Source organism: Hyla sarda, chromosome 4, assembly GCF_029499605.1.
Source record: "Hyla sarda isolate aHylSar1 chromosome 4, aHylSar1.hap1, whole genome shotgun sequence".
In the NCBI taxonomy this organism is placed as follows: Eukaryota; Metazoa; Chordata; class Amphibia; order Anura; family Hylidae; genus Hyla; species Hyla sarda.
Genome location: NC_079192.1, coordinates 65722149 through 65736624, shown reverse-complemented (window position 1 = coordinate 65736624; position 14476 = coordinate 65722149). Strand labels below are relative to the sequence as shown.

Below are 14476 nucleotides of genomic sequence, written 5' to 3'. Positions count from 1 at the left end.
AAATTCCAATTCCCTTCAGGGTTAACAACCCATCCGGGACGAAGACCCCCAAATAGGGTCACCCTTTTAAAACTTCACTTTTATTTATTATTTGTTAAAATCAAATTGTGGTGCAAAAGTAATACAAAAGAAGGTGTTTAACAATACAATATATAGGAATTGGATTGGTCCAATACTGGTTCCACTAATTTTATTTCCACGGAGGCTTCTATGTTAGGGACTCTTTTATTCCATTATTCTGGGTCCTGAGACTCCAATCTTAACGGTCCGCATAACATACAACCTCCTCTATTTGATCTACCAATTCCTATTATTGCTATTTAAAATTTGTTGCTCCCTAGCATCCCCCCGACGTTTCGCTGGAGACCCAGCTTTATCAAGGCATAGGACACTGTCCTGTACTCACTCCAGAGTGTAATTACCTATAAAACATGATAAAAAGGTTTATTACAGTACAATCTCCCAGTGACTTTTAATCGCCCCTTATCAACCCCCGTATCATGTAATCGCCCCTTTATACCTTGTGCCAAATTATCCCCCTGTGCCACATCAATTCCCCTTGATCCCCCTGTGCTATTTTAATCCCCTATTAGGGTGCATTCACACAACGTTTTTGCAATAAAGTTCCTGTATCAGGTTTTTGATTAAAAAAAATGTATAAATCTTTATCTGTATATGGTTGAAAAATGATGTACGGTTGCATCCATTTTTTACGAAAAAAAGTGTACGTTTTTAACTTTTCATTCCATTATGAATAAAGTTTCACTTGTTTGATTGAAATTCCAAGAAGAAAAAACTGGAAAACTGGATGGAACTGTACGCAGTTCTGTACGGTTCCCATTGACTCCCATGTAAAAAAGTGTGTACGGTTTAAGGTGCTTTCACACTACGTTTGTAGTGTACGGTTTCTGGATCCGGTTGGGAGGGGCTAAAACCGTCCGCTCCCTTATCCCAGCCAGATCCGGCCCGAACCCCATTAATTTCAATGAGCCGACCGGAGTCAAACGCTGACTCCGGTTGTCTCATTTTTCCCCTTATACAGTTTTCTGACCGGACCTAAAACCGTGGTATACCACGGTTTTAGGTCCGGTCAGAAAACCAAAATGAGACAACCGGAGTCAGCGTTTGACTCCGGTCGGCTCATTGAAATTAATGGGGTTTGGGCCGGATCTGGCTGGGATACGGGTGCGGCCGGATCCAGCAACCGTACACTACAAACTAGGGATCGACCGATTATCGGTATGGCCGATATTATCGGCCGATAATCACAATTTTGGGCATTATCGGTATCGGCAATTACCTTGCCGATAAGCCGATAATGCACCGCCCCCACCGCGATTAAACCATATGCCGAAACTGTATAGCAAAATTGTGGTGTGAACCCACCCTTACCCTCTGTGTAAATTCATCACCCTCCTCTTTATGAAGTGGCACAGGGGGTGGTAAAGAGGGGGGTGATAAATTTGAACAGGGGGTAATAAAGGGAGAATGAAATGGCACAAGGGGGATCAAGTGGAAATGATGTGGCACAGGGGGTAATAAAGTGGGTATGATTTGGCACCGGTGTATGCACAGAAGACATTTTACTGTAGTTTTTCACTTCATTTACTAAAGGGTCACTAGGGGTCTCGCTTCCCTGCAAACGATCTACTGCCTGTTGGACTCCACCGGTCTCTTGTAAGGCTGGGTTCACACTACGTTTTCTCCCATACGGGAGCGCATACGGCAGGGGGGAGCTAAAACCTCGCGCTCCCGTATGCCATCGTAGGCGCTCCCGTGTGTCATTCATTTCAATGAGCCGGCCGGAGTGAAACGTTCTGTCGGCTATTTTTGCGCCGTATGCGCTTTTCCCCCGGACCTAAAACTGTGGTCAACCACGGTTTGAGGTCCAGTCGTAAAAGCGCATACGGCGCAAAAATGAGCCGACCGAACGTTTCACTCCGGCCGGCTCATTGAAATGAATGACACACGGGAGCGCCTACGATGGCATACGGGAGCGCGAGGTTTTAGCTCCCCCCTGCCGTATGCACTCCCGTATGGGAGAAAACGTAGTGTGAACCCAGCCTAACTTAGGCCCCTTTCACACTATAAAATGCATCCGTTTTAAAGATCCGTTTAATATTCCGTTATGAAAACCCTTAAAGGAGATGTCCGGTGCTCACTTTTCTTATTGTATCCGTTCCAGGCTGCAAAAAAAAAAAAGAGAATAAGCTTTCCCTTGCCTGCCTACGTTCCCCCGGAGCTCCTGTACAGGTGTTCGGTCCCCGGGCTGTATTCTTCTTACTTCCTATTAGCCCGGCACGTCACACGGAGCTTCAGCCTATCACTGGCCAAGGCGGGTCATCGCTGCGGTCGGTGATAGGCTGAAGCTCCATGTGACGTGCCGGGCTAATAGGAAGTAAGAAGAATACAGCCCGGGGACCGAATACCTGTACTGAAGCACCGGGGGAGCCTAGGCAGGTAAGAGAAAATGTGTTTTCTTTTATTTTTCAGCCCGGAACGGCTAAAATAAGAAAAGTGAGCATCGGACATCTCCTTTAAAACTGGCCGTTACAAAATCCCATTATAATCTACGGGATTTTTACATTATCCGTTTTAACCAGTTATTAATGGTTTGTTTTTTGTGCACTATTTCTCCCGTTACTTTAACGTCCGTTATTAATAAAGGGCTATGATGGGTTAAAACGGATAATGTAAAAATCCCATAGACTATTATGGGATTTTGTAATGGACGTTTTTAAGGGTTTCCATAATGGAACATTAAACATCTTTAAAACGGATGAATATTATAGTGTGAAAGGGGCCTAAAGTAAATACAGGAAAAATGTATCCTGTACCTAAAAGATAAGAGATAACTAGCTGATCAGTGGGGTCCACAGGATAGAGGATAACTAGTGATCAGTGGGGGTCCACAGGATAGAGGATAACTAGCTGATCAGTGGGGGTCCACAGGATAGGGGGTAACTAGCTGATCAGTGGGGGTCCACAGGATAGGGGATAACTAGCTGATCAGTGGGGTCCACAGGATAGAGGACAACTAGTGATCAGTGGGGTCCACAGGATAGGGGATAACTAGTGATCAGTGGGGGTCCACAGGATAGAGGATAACTAGTGATCAGTGGGGGTCCACAGGATAGAGGATAACTAGCTGATCAGTGGGGGTCCACAGGATAGGGGATAACAAGCTGATCAGTGGGGGTCCACAGGATAGAGGATAACTAGTGATCAGTGGGGGTCCACAGGATAGAGGATAACTAGCTGATCAGTGGGGGTCCACAGGATAGGGGATAACTAGCTGATCAGTGGGGGTCCACAGGATAGGGGATAACTAGTGATCAGTGGGGGTCCACAGGATAGAGGATAACTAGCTGATCAGTGGGGGTCCACAGGATAGGGGATAACTAGCTGATCAGTGGGGGTCCACAGGATAGGGGATAACAAGCTGATCAGTGGGGGTCCACAGGATAGAGGATAACTAGTGATCAGTGGGGTCCACAGGATAGGGGATAACTAGCTGATCAGTGGGGGTCCACAGGATAGGGGGTAACTAGCTGATCAGTGGGGGTCCACAGGATAGAGGATAACTAGTGATCAGTGGGGGTCCACAGGATAGAGGATAACTAGCTGATCAGTGGGGGTCCACAGGATAGGGGATAACTAGCTGATCAGTGGGGGTCCACAGGATAGGGGATAACAAGCTGATCAGTGGGGGTCCACAGGATAGGGGATAACTAGTGATCAGTGGGGGTCCACAGGATAGAGGATAACTAGCTGATCAGTGGGGGTCCACAGGATAGGGGGTAACTAGCTGATCAGTGGGGTCCACAGGATAGGGGATAACTAGCTGATCAGTGGGGTCTACAGGATAGAGGATAACTAGCTGATCAGTGGGGTCCACAGTATATAGGATAACTAGCTGATCAGTGGGGGTCCACAGTATATAGGATAACTAGCTGATCAGTGGTACAACTCACAGGATAGGGGATAACTATTCGGGGTCCATGGGAAATGTATTCCTGGCACTTATTATAGTGCCCTTTTTTGGTTGCCTTTTAACTTGGCGCTTCTTTCAGATTCCTGATATTGCAGCAGGTTTATGGGGCGCCTATCCAGGTATCTCTGGTTCTAGCGGATATTTGCTTCTGGTTTTTATGATTATATTGGTTAGTTACAGGATTTTATCACTTACCATGTTAATGTCAGAACATTACACCACAACCTGACATTTTTCTGTCAAATATTAAATGATTAGCTCTTAATTGTTCATCTTGACCCCTTTTTATTAGTGTCAATGGCTGTTTTTATAGCACAAACCATCAACCTGTTGGTCAATTTCTGTAATTTCCTATACTTATTGTGGTCTGGGATGGCGCCAAGTAGTCCACACCTAGAATCCCTGTGCCAAAGTATTCCCAAAAAAATGCCTATATAAAGGGGTTTGCCTGTTGCATGGTCTTATTTCGGAGTCTGCAGCGCACATCTAGAGACCTTTTCTTTCCCTAAAGCTGTCTGTCTTGTCTCCTTCCAGAATGAAGAATCTGCCTGATTCCTTGTTTTCTGCATCATGGAATTTTCTTCACCTTTAACCCACCAGAGCCAAAGGAACTCTAAAAAAACAATTTCCATACAGAGCAAATAGCAAAGACTTTTAGACCGAGACTCTCGGCCTTATTCAGTTTACTGCATATTTAATTTTATAGTAATTTATTGAATTATTTTCATACCTCACATTTTTGTTTGTTTACATAGAATTTTATTTTTTTAATCTATTTCCACATTTTGAGCCAAAAAAAAAAAAGAGCATTATGGAATCGACAACAGTTATCAATATTGTGGCCACTACTCTCGGCCTCCAGGAAGGGGGTCCCATGACCGCTTACCTTTGGATGCTGGTGGTGGGTTTTATCATAGCCTTCGTGCTGGCTTTCTCAGTCGGTGCCAATGATGTAGCAAACTCCTTTGGCACGGCTGTGGGCTCTGGTGTGGTGACGTTAAGACAAGCTTGTATCCTGGCTTCCATCTTTGAGACCGTGGGATCTGTTCTTCTCGGCGCTAAAGTGAGTGAAACTATCCGCAAAGGACTGATTGATGTCAACATGTACAACAATACCCAGGAGCTGCTAATGGCTGGATCCATCAGTGCCATGTTTGGTGAGTATACACTGCTTTTTGTATTTGCATGTATCCTAAAGGGAACTGACTGAAGGGGAAACATTGCTGTTTTGCACATTAGTTAGAAGTGTTTCCCAGCCAGGGTGCCTCCAGCTGTTGCAAAACTACAACTCCCAGCATGCCCGGACAGCCAACGGCTGTCCGGGCATGCTGGGAGTTGTAGTTTTGCCACAGCTGGAGGCACCCTGGCTGGGAAACATTGAGTTAGAACTTGCTAAATTGTATAAGATTCGGTGTGCTGGGGTGACCATACCCCTTCATGACAGACTCCCGGATAGTTTTAGCTAAGAAAAACTGACCAAATTATGTATAAGGCTGGGTTCACGTCACTTTTTTTTTTGCAATACAGTTCCCATATCAGGTTTTTGATTAGAAAAAAAAAGATTCCTCAAAACCGGACTAAACTGTATCAAAACAGGTGTACAAATGTTAATCCGTATACGGTTAAAAACCGTATAAGACTTGAAAAATGATATCCGGTTTCATCAGTTTTTTTTTTTTTTTTTTTTTTAATAAACCTTTCACTCCATTATTAATAAAGTTCCACTTGTTTGATTGAAATTGCAAGAAAAAAAAACCTGTGCAAAGTAAAAAACTGGATGGAACATAAATCAGGTTCCCATTGACTTCCATGTTTAAAAAAAATACAGTTTTTCACCCGTGGTAAGTAGAGATGAGCGAACTTACAGTAAATTCGATTCGTCACGAACTTCTCGGCTCGGCAGTTGATGACTTTTCCTGCGTAAATTAGTTTAGCTTTCGGGTGCTTCCGTGGGCTGGAAAAGGTGGATACAGTCCTAGGAGACTCTTTCCTAGGAATGTATCCGGAGCACCTGAAGGCTGAACTAATTTACGCAGGAAAAGCCAACTGCCGAGCCGAGAAGTTCGTGACGAATCGAATTTACTGTAAGTTCGCTCATCTCTAGTGGTAGGCTACAGTTTTGGGTATGGGGAATAAAAACTGACAAAACCGTACAGGATGCAAAACGGACACAACCTGATGCATCTTTTGGCATACACTTTTCAATGGAGAGTCAATGCATACGGTTTTCAGTACGGTTCCGTACGGTTTTCAATTTGAAGACGTATACGGGAACTGTATTGCAAAAACGTGGCGTTAACCCGGTCTTAAACACAGGAAAATGGTGCAATTTTTTTCCATTATAGTCTTTTTCTATGTCCGTACAGAAAATCTTCTGATGAAAATAGTGAGGGGACTTCAATTTGATGTTCAGTTTTTGATAAGGAATTTGTTGCAACATTTTAAGTAATAGCTTATATGTGCAACATTTGTGCATGAAGGGGGAGATTTATCAGAACCCGTACAGAGGAAAGAGTTGCCCATAGCAACCAATCAGATCGCTTCTTAGATTTTGCAGAGGCCTTGTTAAAAATGAAAGAAGCGATCTGATTGGTTGCAAATTGGGCAGCTCCTCCTCTGCACAGGTTTTGATGAATCTCCTCCCAACGTGTTTTGCACAACAATTTGACTTTATGCCTCATCTGGGCCTCTGTTTAAAAGAGAAATGCATGGCTTTCTGCAATGTGTGGTGTCCTCTGTCTTGCATTCTTAATTTTCCCTCTCATGTCTCCAGGTTCTGCTGTGTGGCAACTTGCTGCTTCATTCTTGAGACTCCCGATTTCTGGAACCCACTGCATTGTAGGAGCTACCATCGGCTTCTCTCTTGTGGCGAAAGGACAGGAAGGAGTTAAGTGGATCGAGCTGCTTCGCATCGGTAAGTCTTTGGCGCTCTTCAAACACCTTCCCCCTATGTGCCTGGCTGATGTCGCCAAACGCTTTTTCGGAAACTGACCTCATGTTGATTCTTAATGTTGGGCGGGACTATAGGATTGTAGTCTTCATACCTGCCTGACCCCTAAATGGCAACATTTGTGTATCTGATCAACAATGTATATACTGTCACTTGCCATGTCCAGAATACCCCTATGGAAGAAGGGAGGAACGAGAGAGAGGAAATTTATTTTTTATTTTGTGATAGTTTTGATGTTATGAAGGGGTAGGGAATCAGGAGGTTGAAACTCAGATAATTAAAGGGTGGAAAGGGAATTTAAATATTTCTTAGTAGAAGGTAGGTAAATTAATCATAAAATATCTTATCCCGCCTCTTGGCTCCCGGCCGTCTAAGCGGATTAAAGGGGTTATCCAGGGAAAACTTTTTTTTTTTTTTTTTACATATCAACTGGCTCCAGAAAGTTAAACAGATTTGTAAATTACTTCTAATAAAAAAAATCTTAATCCTTTCAGTACTTATGAGCTGCTGAAGTTGGGTTGTTCTTTTCTAAGTGCTCTCTCTGACACCTGTCTCGGGAACCACCCAGTTTAGAAGCAAATCCCCATAGAAAACTACTCCTACTCTGTGCAGTTCCCAAGACAAGCAAGAGAGCACTGTTGCCAGACAGAAAACAACAACTCAACTTCAGCAGTTGATGATTACTGGAAGGATTAAGTTTTTTTTTTTTTTTTTAATAGAAGTAATTTACAAATCTGTTTAACTTTCTGGAGCCAGTTGATATATAAAAAATATATATATTTTTTTCCTGGAATACCCCTTTTAAGGATTGCAGGAATGGGGGGAGGGGGGGGTTGTTTTGTAAGGGTAATGAATTACACATCCATGTTTTTTTTGTCAATGCCATACTAGCTGCATAGAAATTTTTGGGGATAGAAATGCTGTGGCCAGAGGTTAGCTAGGAGTCAGTAGGGAAATATGAAGTACCTTATGCACATGAGATAGATAGATCTAATATATATATATATTAAATAATTTTTTCCAACATTATAAAGTTGTGTTTATGCATCAGTTTATTAAAATAGCAGCATGCTGAGGCAATCAATTATTTATTTGATTTTTTTCAGAATATATAGGGCAGTGTTTTCTAAACAATGTGCCTCCAGCTGTTGCAAAACTACAACGCCCAGCATGCCTGGACAGCCGAAGGCTGTCCAGGCATGCTGGGCGTTGTAGTTTTGCAACAGCTGGAGGCACACTGTTTAGAAAACACTAATATACCAGATGTTTAAACAATGCAAATACAGTATTTTACTGTCGTTGCCGTCATGCAGGTTACAGTAGTCTTTCAGGATGTTTTTCTTCTTCTCTGCCCCTTTACCGATTTACACCACACCATAAAGTTGATCTTTTTACAAGGTAATGGCATGTGAATATTAACTTCATGAAGGAACCTGCCATAGACGCTCGTATACAATCATGTGCCGCATGACTTCCATGGGAAAAAGAATTGTCTGTACCAGTCTTACTAAATATTCTAGCGACACAACGCGGCCTAATCCCCGGGTACACATGACCTTTTATAGGCCTGTGCCTTCACGTCTGATCTCATTTTCTGAGCTTCACAAAGAATATTAAAGCTGTATTATATTATATCCCTTATGGTTGGATATTAGAAACTGAGGTTGTGTTCAGTATTGGGTTTTCTGTAATTTTATTTATAATTTTGTAAGATTTACGTCAGTGCTGTAGCATCCATTTATAACTGACGCCACGGTATTATACTGGATCTGTCACATGAGACATTGGCGGCGTTTGATGGATTCCATTGACCTTTTGGGCTCTGTTTCTGGTGGAGGATAAACAAGTGATGCGTGCAGCGCTAGTTTGCCCATGAAATGCCATTGTTCAGATGTGTACAGAGCCTAAGTAATTGTACTACTAAGGCTGTGGTCACATGGCATAAAATGTGCAAAATGTCCACCTTGAAAACACCGGCGGATATTCCGTACATTTGAATAATCTGGAGGATGCTAGTTAGAGATGAGTGAACTTACAGTAAATTCGATTCGTCACGAACTTCTCGGCTCGGCAGTTGATGACTTTTCCTGCATAAATTAGTTCAGCTTTCCGGTGCTCCGGTGGGCTGGGAAAGGTGGATACAGTCCTAGGAGACTCTTTCCTAGGACTGTATCCACCTTTTCCAGCCCACCGGAGCACCTGAAAGCTGAACTAATTTATGCAGGAAAATCATCAACAGCCGAGAAGTTCGTGACTAATCGAATTTACTGTAAGTTCGCTCATCTCTAGTGCTAGTACCACTTGGAAATATGCTGTCTCATAGACGGCAATGCATTTCCAAGTGAAATCCGTAAGAGTCTATTCTTGCAGATGCTGGATTGGGGATTTTGCCGTGTTCAGTGCAGCTGTATCCCATTGAAATCAATGGGACTCTGCTGCAGTGGAATGTCTGTATGGAATTCTGCACCGACATTCGGCCGTGTGAACATATACTTACTGTAGAACTGCAGATTCTTCTAGGTGTCCAATAAAGTATATTCTTCTTTTTTTTTTGTAGTTTTATCCTGGTTTATCTCTCCTCTGCTGTCTGGAATCATGTCTGCTCTCCTGTTTTTCCTTGTAAGAACGTTCATCCTGCGCAAGGTAAGGATTTCACATCTGGCGTTTTTTAAGAATTAAATGTTGCAGGCATGTGTGAAGGGAGCTGAATGGCTGTGAGGGCCTTCTTTTTGCAATAGAAGCCAAAACTGATGAGCAGCAAACATTTTTATTTTTTTCCCCTGTAAACTACATGATGTATGTTGGCACAAGATATATACAAAAAAGTGTGTGTGTGTGTGTGTGTGTATGAGATAGAGATAGAGATAGAGATATATATTAGAGATGAGCGAATTTACAGTAAATTCGATTCGTCACGAACTTCTCGGCTCGGCAGTTGATGACTTATCCTGCATAAATTAGTTCAGCCTTCAGGTGCTCCGGTGGGCTGGAAAAGGTGGATACAGTCCTAGGAAAGAGTCTCCAAGGACTGTATTCACCTTTTCCATCCCACGGGAGCACCTGACAGCTGAACTCATTTATGCAGGATAAGTCATCAACTGCCGAGCCGAGAAGTTCATGACGAATCGAATTTACTGTAAATTCGCTCATCTCTAATATATATATAGATATAGATTTTAATCATTACACATATACACAAAATGTATAGAATATAAATAAATGTGTATATATAATTATATATTGTAATGAACCACATTTTTTTTTTCTGCTATATTCACGCTCTGTATTTTATCTTTATTTTTATATGTGGACTCTAGTAGTGCACAAACTAGCTTTCACTGTAGCTCTTCATGAAACCTCATTTTTGCATATGTACTAATGACTTCTTTGTTGTTGTTTTTTTTTTTTATTTTTTTATTGTACATTAATTGGTAATTGTTCAGTGCACAGTGTAATTGTATTTGTCCCTTGTGAAGTTAAAACTACACGAGCATATACTTCTGTGATCTTAGCGCTTTATACGGTGCTGACTGTCCTACTTCTTAGCATTGCTGATTTTGCATAGTCCTCAATGACCATGAGAGGGAATAAACTGGAGTCACGAGCACTGCATTGGTGCATGACTTTATTACTGTGTTCTAGCTCACCAGTAGCTATATCTGCAACGACAAGCTTACTTTTGTTTTTTATATATTTTAGTCCTGGTTGCTTTACTAAAGGGAATATTCATATGCTGCATTTAGCCTTATTTTAGTGACAAGGCTTTTACATCTAGTACAATTACTAGGAAGACACTGTATGAAGAGCGGTTGAGCAAGTAGATTGTAAAACTTACCCTTTATTTTATTTGCTGCTAAAAACTTTATGTAAAAAAAAAAGTGAGTAGCGCTTAAAAAAAAAAAAACAAAAAAAAAAACGTGTAGGACTTCCCTCAGTATGGAACTTCAGGTGATGGGGACCCTATTATACCTTGAGGGGGATATAATGATGCTGCCTCTTGGAGCACTTGCCCCGATATTGCGCCTTCAAAGTAAAGGCTTATCCTACCCTCACCCTACACTTGTACTTAAAGGGGTATTCCAGGAAAAAAAACTCAGGCAACAGAGTTAAAGGGGTACTCCGGTGAAAAACAACTTTTATTTATTTTTTATTTTTTTAAATCAACTGGCACCAGAAAGTGATTTGTAAATTACTTCTATTAAAAAAAATCTTAATCCTTCCAGTTCTTATGAGCTGCTGAAGTTGCGTTGTTCTTTTCTAACTGCTCTGTCTAACCTCTCAGGAACTGTCCAGGGTAGGAGTGAATCCCCATAGCAAACCTCTTATGCTCCAGACAGTTCCTGAGACAGAGGTGTCAGCAGAGAGCGCTGTTGTCAGACAGAAAAGAACAACTCAACTTCAGCAGCTGATAACTATTCGAAGGATTAAGATTTTATAATAGAAGTAATTTACAAATCTGTTTAACTTTCTGGAGCCAGTTGAACTAAAAACAATTTTTTTCCTACATAACCCCTTTAACAAATAATAAAATATGTAGACTGGGTGTCCTACTACTCCATTAAAGAAAAACTTTTGCTAGCAGTAATCTGCTCGGGTTGGAAATTTCTGTAAACAATTAGTGGGATGATTTGAAGGCACCCTACTGTGTGACCTCTATAGTGGTAGCGCACATCAGTGGCCTCTGCTACATTCACAGTCCGTGGGACAGATTAAGATCGCGCTCAACAAGCTGTCGCTCCTATAGCAGTGAATGGAGCAGTAGCTATTTAAGCCAGCTGTGTCCAAACTGTGGCCCTCCCAGAGGTTGCAAAACTACAACACCCAGCATGCCCGGACAGCCAACGGCTGTCCGGGCATGCTGGGAGTTGTAGTTTTGCAACATCTGGAGGACCACAGTTTGGACACCACTATTTAAGCACACTGCTGCTCTATTCACAAGGAGCACTTGAGAACCACCATTGTCAATTGCTATGATTTAAAGGGATACTCCACTGGTAAAAATTTCTTTTTAAATCAACTGGTGCCAGAAAGTTAAACAGATTTGTAAATTACTTCTATTAAAGGAGTAGTCCGGCGTGCACTTTTTTCATTTTATCCCGTCCGGGCTGCAAAATAAAAGAAAACACACTTTCTCTTACCTGCCAACGAGCCCCCGGAGCTCCGGTACAGGCGTTCGGTCCCCGGGCTGTATTCTTCTTACTTTCTATTAGCCCGGCACGTCACACGGAGCTTCAGCCTATCACCGACCGCAGCAATGACCCGCCTCGGCCGGTGATAGGCTAAAGCTCCGTGTGACGTGCCGGGCTAATAGAAAGTAAGAAGAATACAGCCCGGGGACCAAATGCCTGTACCGGAGCTCCGGGGGCTCGTTGGCAGGTAAGAGAAAGTGTGTTTTCTTTTATTTTGCAGCCCGGACGGGATAAAATGAAAAAAGTGCCCGGCGGAGTACTCCTTTAAAACATCTTAGTCCTGATCAGCTGCTGGATGCTCCCAAAGGAAGTCATCATCTCTTTGAGTTTCCTTTCTGCCTGACCACAGTGCTCTCTGCTGACACATCTGTCCATGTCAGGAACTGTCCAGAGCAGTAGCAAAAATCCATAGCAAACTTCTTTTTGCTATGGACAGTTCCTGACATGGACAGAGGTGTCAGCAGAGAGCACTGTGGTCAGACAGAAAGTAAATAAAATAAACTTCCCCTGTAGTATACAGCAGCTAAATACTGGAAGGATTACATTTTTTTTTTAATCTTGATTTTTTTTTTTTTTTTTTTTCTCCTCTCTAGTGGAGTACCCCTTTTAAGGCAAGCAGACACCCAGCACTAACATTAATAATCTGCCTTCTGTTTTTACACTAGCCTTGACTAGTTCTTTCACTATTGACGTTACAGAACTACCACTAGAAGTCCTCTTGTTCAGTTTCCCATGGTGACATCTTTCTTTTATTGCAGGCTGACCCTGTACCTAATGGACTGCGTGCCCTTCCCGTGTTCTACGCCTGTACGATCGGCATAAACCTCTTCTCCATCATGTACAGTGGTGCACCATGTAAGTAAAATTTACAAAGCACTAGGTCTTTGCCTCCTTGTGTTCTCGAGCCCTTTATTAAATCCACAATTTACTACTTTTACTTTTGCAGGGCTGAAATCTTCTAGACGTCTGCCTGAGCCCATTACAGAAGGCTGCAGGCTAGTGTATGCTGACATTTCTAACCTAACTAGTTAACCAGCTTGGCTGGCTTACTCCAGCCATTTCCTCCCAGCTCCTTCTGTACATTTATTCCCTCCACCTCCCCTTCAGCAGTGGTGATGACTATGAAGATCCTGCAGAAGAGTTTAATTTAATTTTTTATTTTTATTTTATTTTTTTTACAACCTCCCTAACCCATATTTATTTTATTTTACCACCACTGTCTGGTGTAACTTACAGGACACGTTCCTGATGTAGTAGAAAGATGACCACTTCACTGGAAGGAATAACTGTGTTAGGACAGGTCCATACTGAATTTTGACTCTCAGTCAAGGGTAACCATCAGCATCCCGTTCTTGGGATGCCAACTTGTGCTGTAGCACGGGGCCATTCATCCAGAATAGTCACCTAGTGGTTAATCACTGAATACAGAAGTCTTGCAACTTCATACTGTCTGTCTGTTGCAGTTTTCAAGACAGCTGCTTGCTGTGATTGAATGGAAACAGTCTTGTTTCTATCTAGAAGTGAAAAGCTTGGGTACATGTGCTAGCAGGTCATCTCTCTTCACTAGTCAGAGGAAAAACATGTAATCGATCAGTGATTACTAGGGGTGTAAGGAAAAATCGGTTCACTCTATTATCGCGATTTTTTTCATTTGGCGATACTGTATATAGATTCAAAATATTTTTGAATAGATCCTTCTCGTTTTGTGGAATTTGTATCTGCCGACGCCCAGGACATGCAGTTCCGGGCGCTGGACAGGTGAATTTTTCTGGCTCGTGCAAGCGTGGCCGGACCTGACAAGCGTGGTGGTGCTCTGGGTGTATAGAGCAGGCTCCCGACTTGTGCCCGCTCCGTACTCTGCGGCACCCGGCTGATTTCAGTAGCCGGGGGCCGCCGCTAATAGCCAGCATGCGGCAGTTGCCGCAGCTGGCTATTAACACTTTAGATCGCCGCTGACGGCGGCATCTAAAGGGACCTGTGACTGCTCCCTGGTGGGACCCACTGCCACAGCGCAATTGCGGGCTGGCGATCCACTGTGGAGGTAGCCGGAGGGCTTACCTCTGCTTCCTGCTGCCCCGTGGCTCTGTCATTGATAGAACCTAGTCTAGCCAGGCTCTATCAATGGATCGCAGATCTCTATTCATCTTTCTGAAGAATCTAATGATTCCTCCTAAAGGTCTAATAAAGTGTATAAAAAATAAATAAAAGTTTTAATAAGTGTAAAAGACACACATTAACCCCTTCCATATGAAAAGTTCAAATCACCCCCTATTCCTATATAAAACATGTAAACATAATAAAAATAAACATATTTGGTATCACTGCGTGCGTAAAAATCAAATA

At 42.6% G+C, this 14476-nt stretch overlaps 1 protein-coding gene across 2 annotated transcripts in view; it reads left to right on the top strand.

Moving 5' to 3' along the window:
- The window catches only part of SLC20A1 (solute carrier family 20 member 1), a 38353-nt gene that overhangs the window by 10265 nt on the left and 13612 nt on the right, over positions 1–14476 (top strand). For both annotated transcript variants that reach the window (XM_056571260.1, XM_056571261.1), the window contains exons 2-5: positions 4529–5151; positions 6768–6908; positions 9502–9587; positions 12892–12988. In XM_056571260.1, coding sequence (XP_056427235.1) covers positions 4806–5151; positions 6768–6908; positions 9502–9587; positions 12892–12988 — 670 coding nt within the window. In that variant the 5' untranslated portion in view covers positions 4529–4805. The remainder of the gene's footprint in view (positions 1–4528; positions 5152–6767; positions 6909–9501; positions 9588–12891; positions 12989–14476) is intronic.